The 25,940-nt window shown below is 44.9% G+C and overlaps 1 protein-coding gene across 1 annotated transcript in view; it reads right to left on the bottom strand.

Annotated features, from left to right (window-relative positions):
• LOC143933917 (U4/U6 small nuclear ribonucleoprotein Prp31) overlaps window positions 1–25,940 on the bottom strand; it is a 176,352-nt gene that overhangs the window by 120,725 nt on the left and 29,687 nt on the right. The window contains exons 3-5 of the mRNA XM_077457071.1: window positions 21,051–21,208; window positions 14,045–14,134; window positions 9,505–9,632 (exon numbers count right to left, since the gene is read on the bottom strand). Coding sequence (XP_077313197.1) covers window positions 9,505–9,632; window positions 14,045–14,134; window positions 21,051–21,208 — 376 coding nt within the window. The remainder of the gene's footprint in view (window positions 1–9,504; window positions 9,633–14,044; window positions 14,135–21,050; window positions 21,209–25,940) is intronic.

A 25,940-nucleotide genomic window follows, 5' to 3' on the forward strand; every position in this document is an offset into this window, starting at 1 on the left:
TTTGGACACAGAGCCATAGCAGTTACTAGACATGTGCATTCGTTTTCGTCCGAATGCATTTTCGTCCGAATTTCGGGTAATTTCGTTATAGTTTTAAAAAAACGATAAATGTGCAGAATCCGAAAACCAAAAGATCCGACAAACAAATGCTTTATTTTCGTTGCAGCAGTTCAATATAGATAGGATATTCGACTTGACGCTGACAACAGTGATCTGTGGCCATCGAACCTGTGGTCAAATGTGCCTAACCTTAGTTATATTCATTCAAGATTATTCTACATAGAGAGAAAAGATTCGACATTATAGAGACAATAGCAAAAAAGGTTGAATGTGCCTAACCTAACTATTAGTCCAAGATTACTCGACATAGAATAAAAGAGAAAAGATTTGACATGAAGATTCGACGAAGCAGTCACCGCGAGAGGACATTTATGGTCAAATGCTCTGCCCATAGGCTATAGAAGAATTCTAATGTTGGTTGACTAGTAATAATAAATATAATTATTACTAGTGTCATACAACATTAGATTTAGCTTGTAGGCGAAACATTCAGCTGGAATATATATACGATTGTGGCGTCTTACAGTTTAGCTGCTCCGTTGAATCTTCTTAGAACATTCGTCAGACACCATAAGCCTTCAATGACAGATTCGACCCAAATTATTTTGGATTTCTTCACAAAACAAATTTTGGGAGTAATTAAATAAATGTATTTTTCGGACGAAAACGAAATTCCAAAACAAAATATTTCACTGTGCACATATCTAGTAGTTACTATGTGGGTTATACCACCTTCAGGTGATGAACACTGGCACACCATAAGACAAGAAGTCCACTCCCTATATAACCCCTCCCACTACTGGGAGTACCTCAGTTGTTGTAGCAAAGCAATACACGTGTATACTATAAAGAAGGGTGGAAACTCTGTCCCATGATGTACTAAAAAGAAAAGGATTTTACAGGTAAGCCGTTTTAAAAATCCTATTTTCTTATCGTACATCACGGGCACAGAGCCATAGTAGTTACTATGTGGGATGTCCCATAGCTTGTTTAAAAGAAAACTGCTTAAACCTCATCTTAACTGGTAAAAGGGAACCTTTTCCATTAGAAATTCTTTGGATTTATCCAGATCGTCCCCAAACAACCGTTCACAGGGAAAGGGAAAACTAGCCAAGAGCTTTTGCATGGCACTTCGGCTGACCAATTTTCCAACCATAGAACTCTATGCACATGCACCAGCCCAAGCATAAGTCGTGAGGCCTGGAGAATAGAATCTCTAAGCCCTTGTACACACGGTCGGAGATTCCGTCGGAATGTGTCCAATCGGAGCGTTTTGTCGGATATTTCGACTGCGTGTGGTCTGCATCGGACTGCTTCCATCAGAATATCCGTCGGACCAACTTTTCCAACTTGCCGTTAATATTTTCCGACAAAATGCTCCAATCGGACATACTCCGATCATGTGTAGAGAATCCCGATCGGACAAAGTGCCACGCATGCTCAGATCAAATTCCTACACCAAAGCTATTGGCTACTAGCATGAACATAGTCCCGTCGTAACGAAATAACGTCATCACGTCGGATTTTCCGACAACTTTGTCCGACCGTGTGTATACAACAGTTTCGGACAAAATCGGCGTATTTGGTTGTCGGAATCTCCGACCGTGTGTACAAGGGCTAATAGCTTCTATTGTAAAACATAACACCCCTGGTATCCCTGGTCGCTTAAGGACTGACAGACCGATCACTGCCAGCGCAGGCTAAACCACTGAACCTGCCAGAGAAAATACTTACCGTAAAATCCTTTTCTCTGTAATTCACTGACACAGCTCCTCTCTGTAACTAAATGGGTTCTTAGCCCTATCTCTGGAGATACTAGGCAAGTTGTAATACAACACTTACTGTGTTGCGGCACAGTGGTGTAGTGGTGTCCACCTTACCATCGCACAGTGGTGTAGTGGTTAGCACTCTCACCTAGCAGTAAGAAGGGTCGCTGGTTCGAATCCCAACCATGACACGACACTACCTCCTGCCTGGAGTTTGCATGTTCTCCCTGTGCCTGCCTGGGTTTCCTCCGGGTGCTCAGATTTCCTCCCACACTCCAAAGACATGCAGGTAGGTAATTTGGCTTCTGTCAAAATTGACCCTAGTATATGAATGGGGACCTTGGATCGTGGGCTCCCTGATGGTAGGGACTGATGTGAGTGTGCAATGTACAGGGATAGGGACAATTGTAGAAACTCAGGTTGAACTGGTTTACAAAAATCCTATTTTCTCTTATAGTCACCGACCGACACAGCTCCTCTCTAACTAAATGGGACGTCCCAAAGCAGTGCCAAACGAGGATCGGGAAAAACAGCATTGAAACTTCATCCACCATGGCAAGTGGGAACTAGTGAAACTAAACCCCCCCCCCCCAAAAAAAAACAAAAAAAAAAAAAAAAAAACAGCAGTGTATGGAAAAAAAATACCACCACACAACCGGGTATTCTCAACAGGAGAGATCCCCAAAACCGCAACCATTTGCTGAAGTAATGAAACAGTGCATTAACAAAACTACTGCATTTTTAAATCGAACAACCAGGAAAAAATCTCAATTGCATATGTAATTGCAACTACTCGGCCGCATGCAAAACTTTGCGGCCAAAACAGGCAGCCGATGCACTGGCGTCTACCTTGTAGAACTTGGTAAACGTATGGACAGACGACCAGGTCGCCGCCTTACACACCTGAGCGAAAGACGCTTGGTGTCGGAAGGCCCAAGACGTTCCGATTGCTCTTTTAGAGTGGGCTGTGACTGGAAAGGGGGGCACCTGCCCCTTCAAGGCGTAGGCTCGTACTACAATCTGTCTGATGCACCTGGAAATGGTGGCCGACGAGACCGCCATGCCTTTCTTAGGACCAGCCACCGAAACAAACAGTGAGTCTGACTTCCGAAAGGGGGCTGTGACAGACAAGTACACCTTCAGAGCCCTAACCACATCGAGAGTGACCAGCATTTCAGCAAAATGAAGCGCCTCAGCACCACAGTTGACAGTGAAGCCTTGGTTAACAGGGGGAGAGAGTATCTAGGGCAGCGTCACAAACGTACTTAAGGCCTTGCACTAGTTTGTCTGCTAGCTCCACGCAGACAGGGGAGGCGTTCTGCTCTCCCAATTCGTGGTGCAAAAGTTTTGCCCACTCACTCAGTGTCTGCGACACCAGTGCGGATGCCAGTATAGGTCACACGGCTGACCCCACAACCGTAAACAAGGAACGAGCCACCGCCTCGGCCTTCCTGTCCATGGGATCCTTGAATGCAGGAGTCCCCTCAACCGGGATTGTGGTTACTTTATTTAACCTAGATACTGGGGGGTCCATGACCGGAGGAGCCGACCACATTGAGAAAGCTTTCTTCAAAGGGGTAACACACCGCCAAATTTTTGGGGACCGAAAAGGCCCATTGCGGGCGACCCCATTCCCTGTAGATGAATTTGTCAAAATAAGTCAAATACGGGAACACCTTAGGTGAACGCGCTGGCTTGCGGGACCCAAAAGGGACTGGTACATCAGCAGAGGCATCCGCTGGCTCCAGAATCTTCAGGGTATCACGCACAGTTGTGATGAGTGCTCCAACAAGCGCCTTGTTGCACCCGGACAGGGAATCATCCTCACTGTCCTGGTCAGCCACATCTGATAGGTCAGAGCAGGTGTCACCAGCCGCAGCAGGGCCCGAGTCTGCATCAGAGCTTTCCCCAGAGGACGGGGGGGGGGGGGGCAGGGGCATCTTACGGCACCTTTCCTTCCACGTGCCGCCTCTATCTTAGCAACATAGGAGTCAAGGACCGCCGTCAGGGTGTCCATGCACACAGCGCTAACCACAGGTGACCCGGTTGCTATAGCATGGATTTCGGAGGAAGAAACCCCAGTTTCTGAAGCCATGCTGACCCTATCCTGTCTGCCACCTGCAAGGGGACTTAGGACAGTGAAGGTCCCACCCTCCTGCTGCCGCCGTGGGTGTGTGTGTGTGTGTGTGTGGGGGGGGGGGGGTACTTAGCGCTAGACTCACCACCCTGGGGCGTTCTAGGGACTACAGGCACTGCTAGTGGCATTGACAGGAGGTTCCCAGTTGGAGAGGAGAAAACTATCAGCAGCAGCAGCTATAAACAGCGGTGAAACGTTCTGCAGAGCTAGCTTCAGCGTCCAGCAAAGAGCCATCCAGCGTCCTGTACACACAGTGGACACAGCAAACAGCAAGTGAAAGCACATGTAATTCTGCCACAAGAGAACAGCGGCGAAAAAAAAAGCACTTGGGCTTCAAGAAAATGGCCGCCAAGGCCACTAAATAGGAGATCCTAAAGAAGATTGCTGCTGAAGCTCACCAGGGGAATACCAGCTTTCCCCCATCCAAGATGGCCGCCGGACAGTGCCATGCGTTGACAGAACAAAAAATAAAAAAAAACGTGCTGCCTGCCTATAGCCAGAACAACTTCCACAAACACCTTTTGGGACCCCCAGACCGGGACCAGGACCAACGTCAGCTGCACAGAGCCCCCACAGGTGAGAAAACAGCGAACCCACACAAACCGTGCATGCAGCCACCCCCCTCAGAGGGGGGGAAGGAGGGGTGATATGGACTTGGGAGAGAAGATAGGGAGGTGAGGTGGCCCCCGAATCGACCCCCCAGGGAATGCACAGCCGCTCACCCCACTGAGGCAGGGAGAGACGTACTTGCCAGTCCTGAAGAGCTGAGAGACATTCCATCACAGACCTACTTCTGCGCAGTTACAGGGTAGCTGTTGGCCCGGTATACTGTGATCCAGACAGCAGTAGCTCGGTCATATGTATACCCCGGAGCATTGAAGCTCACCGACCACCTCTGGAGCTGAGGCATGTCGTGGCCTGCCGAGCCTTAGCTGCGGCCTGCTCACGCTCGATGGTCGGACTGGGGAGACTACAAGGATATCCTTAATCAGCCTGTCTCCCACCTGGCAGTTGATGAAAGATCCTGAGATCTTCCATCTTGTGCAAAAGGCAGGAAACATGCAGCAAAAACATGGACCGAGAGGACCCGCAGGGTTCCTAGGTCATTCTCCTTACTAGGCAAAATAAAAACTGAAGCTGCTGGGAGCAGTAAGGAGGGTTGATAGCACAGGGTCCGTACCCCTGGGGCTGGATTAAAAGTTGTGTGTATTGTGTAACAATTTTGCCTAGTTTTCCTAATGGCAGGCTATACAACCCATTTAGTTACAGAGAGGAGCTGTGTCAGTCGGTGAATATAAGAGAAACACCAGTTTCTGAAGCCATGCTGACCCTACCCTGTCTGCCACCCGAAGGGGACTTAGTGACCGTCCCACCCTCCTGCTGCCGCTGGCTGAGGGGCTCTAACCTGCTGGACTCACCACCCTGGGCCGATCCACGCTGTATTACCGCAATACCTGGTGATCTCCAGTGCTCCCAGATGCAGAGATAGCAGAAAACTGTCGGTGGTGGGCCGGTCGCACGATCGATGGACAATCAAACACACATGTTCAGAACACAGTATAACCTTCCCAGCGCCCTGTGATGACCAAACAGGAAGTAGAGGGTCCAGGGGCAGCTGCTAGAGCACAAAACCATGGTCTGGCTACAAGAAAATGGCCGCCGGTGTTCTCAATAGGGAATCACCAGGAACATGGCCAACTGAAGCCCACAGCCAGTCTGACCCTTGCCCATACTTAAAATGGCCGCTGAATAGCGCTATGAGGGACTAGAGAGAACATGTGGCAGGCACAGCGCTGCACCAACACAGGTACACGACTACACAGGCATCCAGCGGGACTAAGCTTCAGGACCCAGGCACCCAGCACAGCTAGAACCCCAAGGTGAGAGCCCAGACACACACATACTGCTCAGCACGTGAGGGGGGGGGGGGGGGGAGGGAGTTGGGGACCAGGGAGAGAAAAGAGGGGGGTGAGAGGGGGCCCCTAATCAACCTCCCAGGGAATGCCCAGCTGCTAAACCCTGCCAAGACTACTGGCCTCGGCATACCGTGATGCAGACATCAGTAGCCCGGTCATATGTAAGCCCCGGAACATAAAGCTCAGCGACCACCTCTGGAGCCGAGGTATGTTGTGGCCTGCCGAGCCGTAGCTGCGACCTGCACACACTCGCTGGCCAGACTGGGGAGACTACAAGGATAAGTGAACCAGCCTGTCACCCAGCCGGCTGTTGATAGAAGATCACAAGATCATTCATCTTGCGCAAAAAGCCAAGCTTCTGCATCAAAAAACCACGGACCTATGGGCCCGCAGGGTTCCTGGGTCTATCTCCGTCGCTAGGCAAGAAAAAACTGGAGTTCTGCGTGAGCAGGCTGTGGGGTTGTGCCCCAGAACTAAAAGTTCTGAAGTGTTGTATTACAACTTGCCTAGTATCTCCAGTAATAGGGCTAACAACCCATTTCGTTACAGAGAGGAGCTATGTTGGTCGGTGAATATAAGAGAAATATTGTTTGTAAATAGGAATTCCAACTTCTTATCCGTTGTATCCATTATTTGAGCATTGTCCACCAAACAAGTTTTTATCCACAGAGGATATAGCAGCGTCAATTGCTGGAATCACCCATTTCTTATTCAACACTTCAATACCAGGCCTATTCTGGCACTCCTCTCCTACATGTAAAAATCATAATTTGCTTGCTAGAAAATTACTCAGAACCCCCAAACATGTATATTTTTTGTTAGCAGACACCATAGGGAATAAAATGGCGGTCATTGCAACTTTTTATCTCGCACAGTATTTGCGCAAGAATTTTTCAAACGCATTTTTTTCACGATTTAAAAAACAACAAAACAGTAAAGTTAGCCCAATTTCTTTTGTATAATGTGAAAGATGTTACACCGAGTAAATATATACTTAACATGTCACGCTTTAAAATTGTGCACACTCATGGAATGACGCCAAACTTCAGTACTTAAAAATTTCCATAGGTGACGCTTTAAATTTTTTTACAAGTTACATATTGAGAGTTACAGAGAAGGTCTAGAGCTAGAATTGTTGCTTGCGCTCTAACGCATGTGGCGATACCACACATGTGTAGTTTGAATGGAGTTTACATATGAGGGCGGGACTAACGTGTGCGTTTTTTTTTTTACTTTAACTTTTTTGATCACTATTATTCCCATTACAAGGAATGTAAACATCCCTTGTAATAGGAATCATTCAAGACAGGTCCTCTTTATGGAGAGATATGGGGTCAATAAGACCCAACATCTCTCCTCCAGGCTGGAAAGCATGAGATTGTGAAAAAAAAAATTCACCGATCCCATGCCGACAGCAGTGATTGCAGCTTTGTTTACTTATGTTATGACGTCACACCCGGGCCTCCGACGGTCATAGAAATGACTGGTAACCATCTGGTCACCGGAAATCTCTATCATCATCATCTGGCGCCGGAAGATTCTTTCTCCGGGTCCCCGATGGCACGGGAAAGCCCGGAGAAGCAGGCGAATGCCGTCGCCTGTAAGAACGATCAAGCAGCAGAACTGCTGCTATGATCGTTCTTATGGTGCACAGAATCAGAAAACAAGGATATCTGAATGATGCCTGTGGCTGCTGGCGTCATTCAGATATTCCCACTGAAAATCCAGGACGTCATATGACGGCCTTGGGCAGGAAGTGGTTAAACTCTTCCTCCATAGGATAAAGTGTTGAAAACTTTTTTGGAGGAAAAACCTGTTTATCTGGGTGCTTCCACTCAGAATACATAAGATTTTTTAGCAATGAATGGCTAGGAAAAGCATGAATAGCTTGGGGAGGCTTCAGCAAATCCAAACAAGAAGTGGGCTCATCAACTGACTCCACTACTGGCAGCAAAAATGTGGAGTGGACCAATTCAGTGAGTTTGTACCATCAGATCTTTCAGATTGTGAACCTGATCCTTCTGTATTACACTCTTCAGAAGAGGAGTCATCAGCTTCTATCTGGTTCCCTGAGAGAAATTCATCTCTCCCCCCTGTTCTTCAGTTTGAGGGTCCTGGGTAATGGAAGGGGACCTGTCGTGCTTAGTCCCACTCTGGGATACGATTAAAGCATCAATCTTTTGTTCCTATCCTAAAATGGTTGAGGAAAAAACCTCTTCAGTAAAATATACAGGGGCTGCAGTGTTAAGAGCAGCTGCAACACCCAACGGCCCTGATGGCTCATTCTGACCAGCCATTTCACTCTCAGGGGAAGATGCCACCTTTCTGAGATGTTCTAGGCTTTTTTTTTTGCGGCTGTAGAAGTCTTTCTATAGCCCTTTTTTTTAGGCGTTTTTACCCCCCTTCCGAACATAGCCCGATGCACAAAGTAGAGGTACTACTAGAAGGAACGCATCCACTGCTTGAGCAATAGTGCAGCCCTGCTGCTGCTATTAATGCTCAGCCTGATGCAATAGTAAATGTGTCAATAGGAAAATGGCTGTGTCACCAAACCTATTTCATACCCTTCTTTGCTCATGTCCCTCCATCAGATTGCAGCAGCAAAAATTAAGCTTTAAAAAAAACAAACATATTCTCCAGGCTGGATGTTGGAGGATGCCAACACCACGCTAAGCCCTGCCCCCCCCCCCCTTTGCATTCGCCCCCTCTTTTTTCCTGCAGCCTCTGATCCTATGGGATCGTTGTGTCAGGCAAGAATGGTGAAGGAGACCTGGAAACCGCCATAGAGTAGGAGTGGCATGCAGATCTTTTTTTTTTTTTTGCTCACCTCGTGAAGAGGGGGAGAGTACAGCCCAGGTGGGGGGGGGGGGGGGTGTCTGGTGAAGACAAAACCCCCCACTAACTTACCAGAGGTCTGTCTGCTAGCTGGAGAAAAAGAAGCCTGCTGCTGTGGACACAGCGTGATCTCTTGAGGAAGCATGAGAAGGTATGTGCTCCATACAGTCCCCAGTGGTGACACTTAGGCATGACAACATTTACTAAATAAAAGGAGACATTTCATAAGACCTTTTTAAATTTTCTTAGAAAACTCCACTTGCCTTTCCCACCGCAGGGGTTTTGTGGTAAAAACCAACAGACCCAATGTTCACCCTTCATGGTGGGTTCCATTAATAAACCTTCATAAACCAGGGACCCTCGGGGGAGCCAGCAATCCTGGACCTGTAATAGCACCCCGCCAGTAAAACTTTATGGCCTTAATACCAAGAGTACTGGATCCCGGGGTCCAGCTCTCTAAAAAGAGAAGCGTCACATTAAAAACCTTGTTTTTTGGACACGAAGCCCGGGTACCATTCAATTTGGCGTAAAATACACTTTGAATGGATCCAGCTGCATAGCTAGCCCCAGCAAGGATTGTTCCAGTGGAGCACAGCACAGCACATCTTTACTCGTGACCGACACTGGCGAAAAAACTGAGGCACTCCCAGTAGTGGGAGGGGTTATAAAGGGAGTGGACTTCTTGTCTTAGGGTGTGCCAGTGTCCAACTGAAGGTGGCCTATAACCCACATAGTAACTACTATGGATCTGTGTTCTGTGAAGTACGATAAGAAAGAACATCATCCTTACCTGCGGCCGCCACGTTTCTTCCTTTGTCCATCAAGTGGGGCTGGCAGGGGTTTCACTTGCTTAACAGGGGGAGGTTCTTGCCACTTGTCAAACTTTCTTTCAATCTCCTCTTTTAAGTCATAACCCACCTAGAATGTAGAAAAAGCACATTAATCTCTAGGCACTCAAGAGCTAGCAAATATCAAATTGTAGGCATTAAACTTCAGGTCTACCTCCGCTCCTGCACGCTCCTTAAAGGCCAGAGCAATTTTTACATTTTATATATGAGTGTATTGCCTTAATGGGATTTTTTATTTTTTAGAAGTACATCGCAGTCTAGAGTTAATGCTTAGATGTTATTCTCCCCCTCCAGGGTGGACACTGGCAAATAGCAAACCTTGACACAGCAAGCTCCCTCTCACTGCCAAACAATCACAAGGTTAAAATGGCACGCTCTGGATGTAGCTATATACATACAAGTATAAAAATATGGGGATGGAGGGGGAGGTGGATAAAAAGAAAGACAGGACAGGGTTGGGCAAAAAAGGGAGGGATGGGAGAACTTGGTGGTAATTATAAATATATCACTTCAAGCCCAAGCATTAGTTCATGTGAGGATAATAAGGGTGCTGAGTATATAAAAAGGCAGCCAGTCCATAAAAGCTGGAAGGAGCTCTGGAACAAGACAAGAAAGACCGCCTGACCCCATTCCCTGAAGAGAGAACACAACAATGTGAAGCATCACGGATCATTCCTCCGCCATTGCAAAACAATCTGCACTTGGAGGGCACCGTCCTTCTCTTTCTTGTCCCTCTCACTGCCAGCAGTGCTTCAGGTAGGTCAGAACATTACTGGAGTGAACCAAAACATGGCAAATTGTGTAATGAAATGAAAAAAAATGTACTACATGTGAGCTATCGCCACTAGCATTATAGCAAGAGCAATAATTCTAACACTAGACCTCCTCTAGCCTATTTAGATTTTTAGGTAATGAAGCTTGGTGCCATTCTGTGAGTGGGTATTTACTCGGTGCAACAACATTTTTTATATATTATCAAAAAAGGGCTTATTTATTGTGTTTTTTTGCATTAAAATGCATTTAGGAGTATATTTTGTCCAAATAAATTGCAACGACCTTCATTTTATTATCTAGGGCAACCCTCAAATTTTGCACTAAAATGAGGGCTTGGGATTGAATGGGAGCGGCTCTCCCAGTGATCACTCAGAGGAAGAGAGTCGGCCGGATCACCAGAGCATGGAGGAACATCGCTCTAACAGCTTTCATTTAAACTGCTGTGTGTTAACCACACTCGCTATAACATACAGCCCCGCCTCCTGGCCTGGATACTTTGATAGATAGAACACCTGTCCAATCCTGGATTGTGTGACATATCAAAGTCCCCTGGTCAGGAGGCGGGGCTGTATGTGATGGTGAGCACGGGGAACACATGGCAATTGAAATGAAAGCTGTTAGAGCAATGTTCTTCTGCGCTTTGATGATCCAGCCGCCAATCCTCTTCCTTTCCTCTCTTCCCCTGCACAGGTAGGCTGCATTGGACACAAGTGAAGCAGCATGGATGGACACAGGTGAAGCAGCATTGATGGACACGTAGCCTGCATTGTTGAGTACAGGTGAGGCTCCACTGATAAAGTTGTTGCTTTTACTTTTATAACCTAATTCTGCATAAAACATAAGTGTCATTTTATGAGATAATTTATGTTGGGCGTTTTTAGAGGTGGAATTAGGGGCAAGTAACCCTTGAGGCCTTGCTAGTAGCTCAGGACTTTGAGCCCTGCTCTAGGGTCTCTGCTAAAAAAATATACATAATGTTTAGAGGTTTGAGTAATTTTCTAGCTAAAAAAAAAATATGATTTTTCCATGTAGGCGAGAAATGCCAGAATTGGCCTGGGCTGAAAGTGGTTAAGGTATCCCCTTTTTACCCTCAGTAGCTTTTCTGTGGCAATTTTTTTTTTCTTCTTCTTCAGGTAGAGATTTTTTTGATAAAGTCACCAAAGCCATATATCAAAGATTCCAGAGAGCCCATGTACATTGCCAACTTGTCAACCAAAATAAAGTACATCGCCACAAATATAACACACTTAGTAGAACAGGATAATTATATTCTTTTACCTCACATGCACTGCCCCTATAAGACAAACATACAAAAGAGTTTTCATGTCAATTGCCTCTCCATCACCCTGCAGGGTAGTTTCCTGATGGTATTCATTTTACCCACACTATCCCGCTGGTGTTTCACATTAACAATCTGTCTATGAACAGGTCTACTGGGGCCAAGCCCAGCACCAACATCCTTACACCTTTTTCAAAACCTAGGCTGGATTCACACCTATGCATTTTTAGCGATTTTTGCATTTTGCAGATTTGCACTACAGTCCATATAATATGGTTTCCTATGGAACACAATCTGTAGTGCAAATCTGCAAAATGCAAAAACGCTAAAAATGCATAGGTGTGAATCCAGCCTTATGCGGGATACCTCTATGTGCATGGACCATTTTTTCATACTAAAGCACAGTACCCACGTGATATATCCACATCTGCTGCATTGGAACCGTTTGGGAGATCCAATGTAGTAGAACGAGTATGTGGGCCTGAAACAGAGCTCTGCCAGCTGCCTCCCTAAGGAAATTATCCTGCACCACCTCCTCCAAAATTCCTAAAAGGCATGGCTTAGGGTTTAAAGCTAGATCAGTGGAAAAAGCCCTATTACCGTATATACTCGAGTATAAGCCGAGATTTTCAGCCTCTTTTTTGAGGCTGAAAGTGCCCCCCTCGGCTTATACTCGAGTCATCGCCGTCTGACTGCTCGATCAGCGTATCGAGCAGACAGACGGCGGACATACTACAATTCGAAAGCCGCGCCTCCGCCTCCGCCTGTGATAGGCGGAACACTGAATTTCCCAGCAGCCTGTGTTCCGCCTATCACGGACATCGTCTCATCCTCGTCCGTAGTACGAGGATGAGACGATGTCCGTGATAGGCGGAACACAGGCTGCTGGGAAATTCAGTGTTCCGCCTATCACAGGCGAAGGCGGAGGCGCGGCTTTTGAATTTTAGAATGGCCGCCGAGGTCCTGATCCTGGCAAGGCACGGGACGGAGGCAAGGCAAGGCACGGCACGGGACGGGACGGAGGCAAGGCACGACACGGGACGGAGGCAAGGAGGCAAGGCACGGCACGGGACGGAGGCAAGGAGGCAAGGCACGGCACGGGACGGAGGCAAGGCACGGCACGGGACGGAGGCAAGGAGGCAAGGCACGGGACGGAGGCTCGGGACACAGGCTCGGGACACAGGTAGGCTGGACACACACACACAGGGATGGATGGATGGAGACACACACACACAGGGATGGATGGATGGATGGAGACACACACACACAGGGATGGATGGATGGATGGAGACACACACACACAGGGATGGATGGATGGATGGAGACACACACACACAGGGATGGATGGATGGATGGAGACACACACACACAGGGATGGATGGATGGATGGAGACACACACACACAGGGATGGATGGATGGATGGATGGAGACACACACACACAGGGATGGATGGATGGATGGAGACACACACACACAGGGATGGATGGATGGATGGACACACACACACACACACAGGGATGGATGGATGGATGGACACACACACACACAGGGATGGATGGATGGATGGACACACACACACACAGGGATGGACGGACACACAGGGATGGACGGACACACACACAGGGATGGACAGGCATGTCTCACCCTCGGCTTATACAGGAGTCAATAAGTTTGCCAGTTTTTTTGGGGGTAAATTGGGGGCCTCGGCTTATATTCGGGTCGGCCTATACTCGAGTATATACGGTAATTGTTCTCAATACTGACTCCAAGTTGCAGTGTACTCAGTAAAATGCCAAATAGCCAAATTTTGTGTATAAGCCTGTACATAGGATATTGCCCGTTAAAAAAAAAAAAAAGTTGTGCTTCCAGTCCTTCAGCTAATGTTCTGGCCCTACAAAAGTGCATCATAATGAATAACATGGAGTCCTTAATCTCCTCTTCACAGCATGTATCCGAAGCCACAGTCTCCACTATGTGTTGCAGCTGAGAGGCTAAGTAGTAGAGCCATGGGTTGTGAAAGTGTCCAGGCTTGGAACAATTAACTATCACATTCACATGTAAATTAACTCCTTCCCATCCGCCTCAGCATCCCTTGAACTGCGCCATCATGGGGGGGGGGGGTTGGCAGGAAGGTCTACCTATTCATTGCCTATTATTGCCACAGTGGTCATATGATTGGGAGCCTGTCCTAATGGTTCCTGATTATTAGTACAGAAGGAACAAGTCTTCGACACTTCAGTTTCTGTGCTGGGAGTGCGCAGCGAGTGCACTTTCAGCACAGAAATCTATGTTGACTATAGAGGCATATGTGAAGAGTGTGGGCATTTAAGTCTAACCTCTATGTCGCCGCATAGGCGGCAAAAGTTTAGGAAGGACTTACGATATATTCCCTTGAAAAGTATAAGCTACACAAACATTAAAATCTGACCTTTCCCTCTGAACTCTCATGGAAACTGTCTACACGAGCAGCCAAGGTGCATTTGGCAGCTACTAATCGAGCTGCTTTCCGATGCAAGTCCTGAAAAAAAAAAAAAAAAAAATACATATAATATAATATTACACACGCATCTCATAAAATTAGAATATCACAAAAAAGTTGATTTCAGTAATTCAATTCAAAAAATTAAACTCATTTTATATAGATGCATTAAAAAAAAGTGATTTCAATAGGGCTGCAACCAACGATTATTTTCATAATCGATTAATTGGCCGATTATCGTTTCGGTTAATTAATTGGTTAATAACCTTAGAAATGTGCTATATAATTTAGTCAATATGTAAAGTTTTAAAACAAAAGGCAATTTATTCTTAAATATCTCTATATGCAGTGGTAAAATATAAATAACTATATGGTTAGGGAGCAAAATATCGAATCCACCCTGAACAGACACGAGATATACTGTATATATTAGAGGGGATATATACTATATATAGTATTGAAGAGATACAGTACTGTATATACTATTAGAGGATATATACTATTAGCAGAGATATACTGTATATACTATTAGAGGAGAGATATACTGTATATACTATTAAAAGATACAGTGTATACCATTAGAGGAGAGATATACTGTATATATTAGAGGAGAGATATACTATTAAATGGTCAATCTGGTAAACAGACTCATTAACTTTAACCCAATTTTGTTACTGGCCGATTAATCGATTATGAAAATAGTAATAGATTAATTTCATACGCGATTAATCGATTAGTTGTTTCAGCCCTATATTTCAAGCATTTATCTCTTCATTTTTATTACTACAGCTTACAGCTGGTGACCCAAAATTCTGTTTCTCAGAAAATTTGATTACAGAAGACCAATAAAAAAAAAAAATAAAAAAATAAAAAAAAGAAGGTTGGCTTACTAAAAAGGAAGACCATGTACATTATAGTATGCAGTCAATACTTGGTAGGGGGTCTCCTTTTCCATGAATTACTGCCTCAATGCAGCGTGGCATGGGGGCGATCAACCCATGGCACTGCTGAGACGTTATGGAAGCCCAGGTTTCTTTGATAGTGGTTTCAGCTCATATGCATTGTTGGGTCTGGTGTCTCATCTTCTTGACAATACCCCACAGGGGTATGGGGTTTAGGTCAGGTTAGTTTGCTGGCCACCCCGTTGGTCTAAGAAGGAAGGGCAGTGTAAGCGAGAGAGAGCCGGCCGGCTCGTTACTATAGACACGCTTGTATGCAGCTGAAATTGTGAGTTTGCATTTTTTGTTTTATTGCGTTCAAATAAAAGTTTTATATGGAGTTACACTATGGGAGCCCGTTTTATCTCATTAAATGATTGTGGTGGAACGGGAGACGCTCTGTGAAGGGGATACACGAGTTGGAGATATCAGCAGTGTCTTTTAAAGGGACCGGATTGATGATTTTGTTTGCAAGCATGTATGATCTCCCTAAAAAGAGATCTTGTCAGCTGGTAAGCCTCACTGAATCTGGTGGTGGAGGAATTCCTTTCTCTGGGTGCACTTGCTACATACTTGGAGGGTGTTTTGTACAGAGTCACCTTAATGGACTGAAGCCTCATCTTCTTGTCTCTCCCCTTTTTTTGGACTGTTCACGCTTTTAATTAGTTTAGGTCTTTATTTGTATTACTTGTGGCTATATCAATTTTCTTTTTGCACACAGGATAAATTATGTTATGATGTTAATGGTATCATATTGCACTATATGAGTTCTAGCGCAGCTTTCTTTTTGAATTATTGTATATTGTGTGTATCTCACATTAACCACTTTCAGACCGGACCATTTTGCTGGTAAATGACCAGAGGTCTTTTTACACTTTGGCACTGCGCTGCTTTAACTGGTAATTGCGCGGTCATGCAATGTTGTACCCAAACAAAATTTGCGTCCTTTTCTTCCCACAAATAGAGCTTTCTTTTGATGGTATTTGATTGCCTCTGCGATTTTTATTTTTTGCGATATAAACGTAAAAAGACCGCAAATTTTGAAAAAAAATGATATTTTCTACTTTTTGTTATTAGAAAAATCCAATAAACTCAATTTTAGTCATACATTTAGGACAAAATGTATTCAGCCACATGTCTTTGGTAAAAAAAAAGTCAATAATTGTATATTTATTGGTTTGCGCAAAAGTTGTCACATCTACAAACTAAGGTACGTTTTCTGGAATTTACGCAGCTTTTAGTTTACGACTGCCTATCTCATTTCTTGAGGTGCTAAAATGACAGGGCAGTACAAAACCCCCCCAAATGACCCCATTTTGGAAAGTAGACCCCCTAAGGAAATTGATAAGAGGCATGTTGAGCCCATTGAATATTTTATTTTTTTGCCTCAAGCGATTGAATAATGACAAAAAAAAAATTTTTTTTTTTTTTTTACACAAAGTTGTCACTAAATGATATATTGCTCACACATGCTATGGGCGTATGTGAAATGACACCCCAAAATAAATTCTGCTGCTTCTCCTGAGTACGGGGATACCACATATGTGGGACTTTTTGGGAGCCTAGCCGCGTACAGGGCCCCGAAAACCAAGCACCGCCTTCAGGCTTTCTAAGGGCGTCAATTTTTGATTTCACGCCTCACTACCTATTACAGTTTTGAAGGCCATAAAATGCCAAGATGGCACAAAACCCCCACAAATGACCCCATTTTAGAAAGTAGACACCCCAAGCTATTTGCTGAGAGGCATGTTGAGTCCATGGAATATTTTATATTTTGCCACAAGTTGCGGGAAAATTACAAACTTTTTTTTTTTTTTTTTTTTTTTCACAAAGTTGTCACTAAATGATATATTGCTCATGCATGCCATGGGCATATGTGAAATGACACCCCAAAATAAATTCTGCTGCTTCTCCTGAGTACGGGGATACCACATATGTGGGACTTTTTGGGAGCCTAGCCGCGTACGGGGCCCCGAAAACCAAGCACCGCCTTCAGGCTTTCTAAGGGCGTAATTTTTTGAGTTCACTTCTCACTACCTATTACAGTTTTGAAGGCCATAAAATGCCAAGATGGCACAAAACCCCCACAAATGACCCCATTTTAGAAAGTAGACACCCCAAGCTATTTGCTGAGAGGCATGTTGAGTCCATGGAATATTTTATATTTTGCCACAAGTTGCGGGAAAATTACAAACTTTTTTTTTTTTTCACAAAGTTGTCACTAAATGATATATTGCTCACGCATGCCATGGGCATATGTGAAATGACACCCCAAAATAAATTCTGCTGCTTCTCCTGAGTACGGGGATACCACATATGTGGGACTTTTTGGGAGCCTAGCCGCGTACGGGGCCCCAAAAACCAAGCACCGCCTTCAGGCTTTCTAAGGGCGTTACAGTTTTGAAGGCCATAAAATGCCAAGATGGCACAAACCCCCCCCCCCCAAATGACCCCATTTTAGAAAGTAGACACCCCTAAATTTAGGGGTACACTAGTGAGACTAGGTAATAAATGGCGGGTGCCCTGAAACTATAAAAAAATAACTAACCAACCAGCGTCACCTGTAACAGTTATATGGTGATCACTGGTGAAAGGGTTAACTAGGGGGCAATCAGGGGGCTTTATGCGGTAGTATATGGGGGTCCCTGGCGCTATAAAAAGCTGCGGCGAACCTAAATACCTACCTGCCTAACTAGCGTCACCTGTGACACTAATACAGCGATCAGAAAAACGATCGCTTATTAGGCTGGGTTCACACTGGAGCGATGCGGGAACGCCACGAATGCGCGGCGGGTTCCCGCATCGCATGCCTCCCGGCGGCAGTTCACACTGCCCTATGCGAACTGCTGGGAGTGTCAGTGAAATGTTAATGACACCCCCAGATCAGTTCGCATATCGCAGTGCGATCTGCAAACTTGGATCGCATGGTGTGAACACCCATGCGATCCGATTCTGCTGCGGACCAAAAAAAGGGTCCCGTGCGAGTTTGCGGCGGGTGCGACACGAATTCAGCCATACTATCTGTATAGCTGAACTCGAATCGCACAGAGATCGGATGTGATTTGCACTGCAGTGCGGTGCGAATCACATCCGTTCTCATAAACCGCTGCAATGTGAACCCAGCCTTAGTGACACTGGCGACGGGGGGTGATCACGGGGTTAAACCTTTATTGGGGGGGTTAGGGGGGTACCTTAGAACTAAAGGGGGCTAACCCTAACTGCCCTAACAGTTATTAGTCACAAATGACACCTGCCGGGTGATCAGGGGGTTAAACCTTTATTAGGTAATAAATGGCGGGTGCCCTGAAACTATAAAAAAATAACTAACCAACCAGCGTCACCTGTAACAGTTATATGGTGATCACTGGTGAAAGGGTTAACTAGGGGGCAATCAGGGGGCTTTATGCGGTAGTATATGGGGGTCCCTAGCGCTATAAAAAGCTGCGGCGAACCTAAATACCTACCTGCCTAACTAGCGTCACCTGTGACACTAATACGGCGATCAGAAAAATGATCGCTTATTAGGCTGGGTTCACACTGGAGCGATGCGGAAACGCCGCGAATCCGCGGCGGGTTCCCGCATCGCATGCCTCCCGGCGGCAGTTCACACTGCCCTATGCGAACTGCTGGGAGTGTCAGTGAAATGTTACTGACACCCCCAGATCAGTTCGCATATCGCAGTGCGATCTGCAAACTCGGATCGCATGGTGTGAACACCCATGCGATCCGATTCTGCTGCGGGCCAAAAAAAGGGTCCCGTGCGAATTTGCGGCGGGTGCGGCGGGTGTGGCGGGTGCGGCGAATGGCTGAACTCGAATCGCACAGAGATCGGATGTGATTTGCACTGCAGTGCGGTGCGAATCACATTCGTTCTCATAAACCGCTGCAATGTGAACCCAGCCTTAGTGACACTGGCGACGGGGGGTGATCACGGGGTTAAACCTTTATTGGGGGGGTTAGGGGGGTACATTAGAACTAAAGGGGGCTAACCCTAACTGCCCTAACAGTTATTACAGTCACAAATGACACCAATGCAAAAAAAAAAAAAAAAAAAAAAAAAAATGACATTGGTGTCACTGTGACTGGGGGGCAGGGGTAATTGGGGGGGTGATCGGGGGGTAAAGGGGGGGTGTGAGTGTGCCTGGCATGTTCTACTGTGTGTGGGATGTGTTGGTGCAACTCACTGATCCGCTCTCCTCCGTGTCGGAACGAAAAATACCGACACGGAGGAGAGAATACATCACTTCCTCTCCTGTGTTTACATTACAGGAGAGGAAGTGATGTCACCGGGGATTTCCATTCGTCGGGAGCGATCGCGAGGGGGTGGCCATGAATGAATGGCCGTCCCCTCGTCCGGGATCGCTCCCGAACGAAAACCGACCGCCGCAGGCACCGGGCGGGGGCCCGATCGGGCCCCCGACCCGCGGGAGGCAAAGGACGTACATATATGTGCTTATGCCTGCCCGTGCCATTCTGATGACGTAGATCGGCGTGAGGCGGTCGGCAAGTGGTTAAGTTGCAGCAAGAATTTATAATTTAATTTCCTGTTTCACTGGTATAGGATTTTTTTTAGCATTTTTTGGACAGCGCTGTTTTCTCCGATTTTTTTTTAAGTTTGCTGGCCAATCAAGCACAGTGATACCGTAATAATTAAACTAGGGATTGGTACTTTTGGCAGTGTGGGCAGGTGGCCAAGTCCTGGTAGAAAATTTAATTAGCATCGCCATGAAGCTAGTTAGCAGAGGGAAGTATGAAGTGCTCTAGAATTTTCTGATAGAGGATTGCACTGACTTCGGACTTGCTAAAATGGAGAAGACCAACACCAGCAGAAGACATGGCTCCCCAAAACATCACTGAACCTCATGCAACTTACAGTTATATAGTTAGTAAGGTTGAATAAAGACACCAGTCCATCTAGTTCAACCTGAGTGTCTACAATTGTCCCTATCTCTGTACGTTGCACTCTCACATCAGTCCCTTACCGTCAAGGAGCCCGCAATCCAAGGTCCCCATTCATATACTAGTGTCAATTTTGGACAGAAGCCAATTAACCTACCTGCATGTCTTTGGAGTGTGGGAGGAAACCGGAGTACCCGGAGGAAACCCACACAGGCACAGGGAGAACATGCAAACTCCAGGCAGGTAGTGTCGTGGTTGGGATGTGAACCAGTGACCCTTTTTAGTGGTAGGCGAGAGTGCTAACCACTACACCACTGTGCCACCAACTTGGATTATGTGCGTCTCCACTCTTCCTCAGACTCCACAGTCTGATGATTTGGGGAGTCATGTCATCTGCTTGTGTTGGTTCACTGTGTTTTATAACGTCCAAAATCAGCGCAGCCCTCTACCAGGAAATTCTAGAGCACTTAATGTTTCCCTCTGCTGACCAGCTTTATGGAGATGCAGACTTCGTTTTCCAGCAGAACTTAAAGCCTGCCCACAGTGCCAAAAGTAACAATACCGGGTTTAATGATCATGGTATCACCGTGCTCGACTGGCCAGCAAACTCATCTCAAATAACCGCCATAGAGAATCTGTGGGGTATTGTCAAGAGGATGATGATTAAGATGAGACACCAGACTCAGCAATGCAGATATGGGCCTCGATAATGCCTCAGCAGTGCCACAGGCTAATTGTCTCCATGCCAGGCCGCATTGATGCAGTAATTAATGCAAAAGGAGCCCCGACCAAGTATGGAGTGCATACTACACTATAAATGGACATACTTTTCAGTAAGCCAACATTTATGTATTAAAAAGATTCTTTATTGGTCTTGCTTAATATTGTATTTTTATGAGATACTACATTTTGGGCTTTTTCCTAGCTGTAAGCCATAATCAAAAATAAAAGAAAGAAATGTTTGAAAATATATCACTCTGTGTAACGCATGTATATAAAATAAGAGTTTCACTTTTTGAATTGAATTACAATTCATGCTGGCATTGACCAAGAGAGTGACATTTCATTTAGATTGAGCAGCAGGCAGGAGATTGTTAGCGTACAGTAGCTGTACTTACTGATGGTAAAGACTGGACAATTTCACTGTGATAAATGTAACCGGTATGAGGTAAAACAGAGGTGCTGGAGAAACCGGATAATGTTTTCCTCTGAGCTCCCAGGAGCATGACATTACATGCAGGCATCTTTGAGAGATTTGTAAGACCACCAGCTATACCTAAACAAACAAAAAAAATAAGTTGCCAATGTTTTTACTGAACAGAAGGGGAACACATTACTTTTAGGCTATAAACAGATTTTGCAATAATAGTAAGAAAAATGTGTAGCCAGCAGTGTCCAGTGCTCCATATCTGCTGGGTGCACAAGATAACCAAAAGGTGTTCAACTGCAATTTTTTTTTATTTTATTTTTTTAGGTAATAAAAAAAAAAAAAAAAAAAAGAATTGGAGAAAAAACAAAAAACAAAATTCAAGTGAGACTTACCGGTAACTTGTCTTTCAGAACAGTACCTGAAAGATAGTGACACCTCCCACCGGACCACAGGAAACACCTTCCTCCTTCAGCTCTTTAATGGAAGGCACCTCCCTATCACACATCAGTTGTCACACAAACAGGCATTTAAAGTGATCACCTAAATTGGGCTACACCCCTCCCCCCCCCCCACCCCCCCAAAAAAAAAAAAAAAAAAAAAACACACCTGTTTCAGGTAGCACCACATGCAAAAAAAAGGAACATTTCAACTGACACCTGGCACGTTTGAAAACATTGCATGGATTTAAAAAAAATAATGCGATAGAAAATTTATATAAATATATACTTTTTCCTATCACATGCTTTTTTTAAATCCATGCAATGTTTTCAAATATGTCAGTTGAAATGTTTTCCCTTTTTTGCATGTGGTGCTACCTGAAACAGGTGTTTTTCTTGGGTCTAGCCCAATTTAGGTGATCACTTTAAATGGTTGTTTTTGTGAGCACCATCGATGTTGTGAACAAGCAAGCTATATGCTTGTGAAATTTGTCAACTGCAATCCCTGTATTTGTCTGGCAAACCTTTTACCATAAAGAATATATTCAAGCAAGAGTTTGTATTTCCAGTGTGCGACTGTTATCTATTGAGGACGGTGGTGAGCCAAGGTCTGCACCTGGTGTCCACCTAGAAGCGGTGTGGATTTGTTCAGAGGTTTTAGATAGAGAAGCAATCGGAATTTCCCTGTTGGCTTTCCAACCAAGAAAAATGAGAATAAAAACCCTGTTGCTGCTCTTCTGGTGGCACTTGGATCACTACACCCTGCTACAGCATCAGTTCCCTTAATGAGGACTTCATGGTCAGGGCTTTTATTGGATCCTTTGGGGTATTCGTCACAAGAAATCTTCTTGGGGGGGGGGGGGGGGGGGGGGATTCCGTAAAAACTAACAGCTCTGCTCGTCACTGGCTCCTCCGGACCGATTTCATCACTAGACACGTGACTTTTCACGTGTCTAGTGATGAAACTGGTCAGGAGGAGCCAGTGACGAGCAGTGCTGTGTGTGCTCTGTTGGTGTGTGAGCGGATCCCAGCTGTTAGCTGTATGCAACTGACCTTACCATATGCAATTCATTCTGCTGGAAAGTGAGAGTGAAAGTTTATCGGGAATATTCTATATACTACCTGCGCAATGGTCTCTCTTGTTTTATACTGCGGAAGTTCTTTGAAAGCCAGTCCATGCTAAAGAGCATCCAAACAACTGATTTCTTCAGTGTTCATGTTAAAGAGAAGCTGAATATATGAGCAAGGCATTTCTATCATTGGGTTTACTCAATGAAACCGGTCTAAACTCAATCACTAAAAGACATTACATTTCTTCACAGCGGTATGCTGTTCTATTGAGATATTTGTGCACTGTGGTTCAGCACATTATTACATCTCATTTTTCTTTCTTTGTGTTTAATAATTTATCATCACATCGATATTTAGTTTTAGGATTTTGCCATGGTGAAGGAAGGATGTTAGGTTATTTATAATAGGCGCCATTTGCTTATTTTGCACAGGATTCACTGATTAACCATTAGGAGATTACACCGTGTTATATTGGGAGGTTAATATTGGTGCATTACACATTCTGGATTTAATGTTATGCCTGACCAGTGCGGAAGGACATTTTTCAGCCTTCCGCTCACCCACAGGGTCGAGTCGTTGGGATTTTTCGGCTTGCACAGGAGGATGAAAAAAGGATTCCACCTTTGACTTTAGCTTGTGCGGACCAATTCTTCCTCCGCCCCTGGGACTTGTTGTCCTGCTCCTGAGCCCTTTGAGGCTTAAAAAAAGCACTTTGCGGATGGTTTCTTCTTCACCATGAAGCCCTTTTCCCTATCGGCAGTACTGTCTAGAATGGTATCTAGATCAGGGCCAAAGAGAAGGTCAACCGAAAAAGGAATCCCACAGAGTTTATTCTTTGATGCCACATCACCTGGCCAAATCTTCAGCCATAATGCTCTTCTTGCCAAATTTGTTAAGGCTGCCGATCTAACTGACATTTTAATTGCTTCAGCAGAAGCATCCGCTATATAGGCTACTGCAGAGGACAAGGTAGAAAAGGAATTTAAAATATCCTGTTTGAGTGAATCCGCTACTATATGAGCTTCAAGCTAGTTAACCCAATACTCAAGGTTCCTGGCTATGCATGTCGTGGTCATAGCTGGCTTTAAGTTGCTCATGACCGATTGCCAAGATCTCAAGCAAGAGATCCATACACTAATCCATTGGATTCCATTAGGACCCCCATGTCTTTAACCACTTCAGCCCCGGACCAATTGTCAGCCTAAGGACCAGAGGTCTTTTTACACTTTGGCACTGCGCTGCTTTAACTGGTAATTGCGCGGTCATGCAATGTTGTACCCAAACTAAATTTGCGTCCCTTTCTTCCCACAAATAGAGCTTTCTTTTGATGGTATTTGATTGCCTCTGCGATTTTTATTTTTTGCGATATAAATGGAAAAAAGACCGAAAATTTTGAGAAAAAAAAGATATTTTCTACTTTTTGTTATAAGAAAAATCGAATAAACTCAATTTTAGTCATACATTTAGGGCAAAAGGTATTCAGCCACATGTCTTTAGTAAAAAAAAAAAATGTCAATAAGTGTATATATATTGGTTTGCGCAAAAGTTATAGCGTCTACAACCTAGAGTACATTTTGTGGAAGATACACAGCTTTTAATTTATGACTGCCTATCTCATTTCTTGAGGTGCTAAAAATGGCAGGGCAGCACAACCCCCCCCCCCCCCAAATGACCCCATTTTGGAAAGTATGCACCCCAAGGAAATTGCTGAGGGGCATGTTGAGCCCATTGAATACTCTTTTTTTTTTTTGTCCCAAGTGATTGAATAATGAAACAAAAAAAAAAAAAAAAAAAGTTTACTAAAAGTTGTCACTAAATTATATATTGCTCACACATGCCATAGTTATATGTGGAATTGCACCCCAAAATATATTCTGCTCCTTCTCCTGAGTACGGGGATACCACATATGTGGGACTTTTTGGGAGTCTAGCCGCGTACGGCACCCCGAAATCCAATCACTGCCTTCAGGATTTCTAAGGGCGCAAATTTTTGATTTCACTCCTCACTACCCATCACAGTTTCGAAGGCCATAAAATGCCAAAATAGCACAAACCCCCCCCCCCCCCCCCCAATGACCCCATTTTGGAAAGTAGACACCCCAAGCCATTTACTGAGAGGCATGTTGAGTCCATGAAATATTTTATATTTTGCCACAAGTTGCAGGAATATTACAATTTTTTTTTTTTTGCACAAAGTTGTCACTAAATGATATATTGCTCACACATGCTGTGGGCATAAGTGAAATTACACCCCAAAATAAATTCTGCTGCTTCTCCCGAGTACGGGGATACCACATGTGGGGGACTTTTTGGGAGCCTAGCCACGTACAGGACCCCGAAAACCAAGCACTGCCTTCCGGATTTAAATATAAAACGCTACCAAAAAAAACTGTTAGCGATCGCAGGGATCAGGCCTGAATCTGCGAAAGCTGCAGTTTTGTGTTTAGTGTTTTGTAAGTGACAGTGATCCATCGATACTGCACTTGGGTGGGCTGGGCGGAGTGGCAAAACGCAGGTGCAAGCAGGTATCTGGGCTGATCCCGCTAATGCGTTTTTTTGGAACCCTAAACTGCTGGGGACGCTAGTATAGATCTGATCAGTCAGATATTGATCTGTTCAGATTCTATACCACTACGGGTCTTTTTCAATCAATAAATAGGTTTTTTATCCTCGTTGCCAACACTCGTTGCCAACACTTTTGCGTACAATTTAATATCCGTATTCAAAAGTGCGATTGGACGGTAATTAGAGCAACTCGAAGGATCTTTACCCGGTTTTGGAATTAGTATGATATTAGCTAGGAGTGATTCTTTCCTCGGGAGCTCCTCCTCTGCCAGTTTGTTCCAGAGTTTACATAACTGTGGGACCAACAGCTGTTTGAATTTTTTATAATACCTGATGGTAAAACCATCTGGTCCTGGGCTTTTCCCGTTGGGCATGTCCTTTATTGCATACTCAATTTCCTCTGGAGTGATTGGGGCCTCTAGGCTATTAGACATTTCGGGGGTTATCTTTGGTAGATCTACTTCCCTCAGGTATTCTTGTATTTTAATTTTCCTGGTCTCCTTCTGACTTTCAGTCTCCTTGTTCCTGATTGAGTATAGGGCGCTATAATATGTTTTAAACGCGTTTGCTATTTCTGATGTTCTGTATTTTATTTCACCATTCGCGTTTTTGATTTTTTCTATATAATTAATAGCTTTTTTATCCCTTACTATTCTGGCCAATTGTTTCCCCGGTTTATTACCCCACATGTATCTTTCTTTAGCTACGTGTTTATAGGTTTTTCTTACTTCTTGCTCCAATCTATTGTTTAGTTGCATACGTTTATGTATTATTTCTTTATATGT

The sequence above is a fragment of the Lithobates pipiens genome, unplaced genomic scaffold, assembly GCF_037356315.1.
Source record: "Lithobates pipiens isolate NorthernLeopardFrog02 unplaced genomic scaffold, aLitPip1_a1.2 Scaffold_27, whole genome shotgun sequence".
Taxonomy (NCBI): Eukaryota; Metazoa; Chordata; class Amphibia; order Anura; family Ranidae; genus Lithobates; species Lithobates pipiens.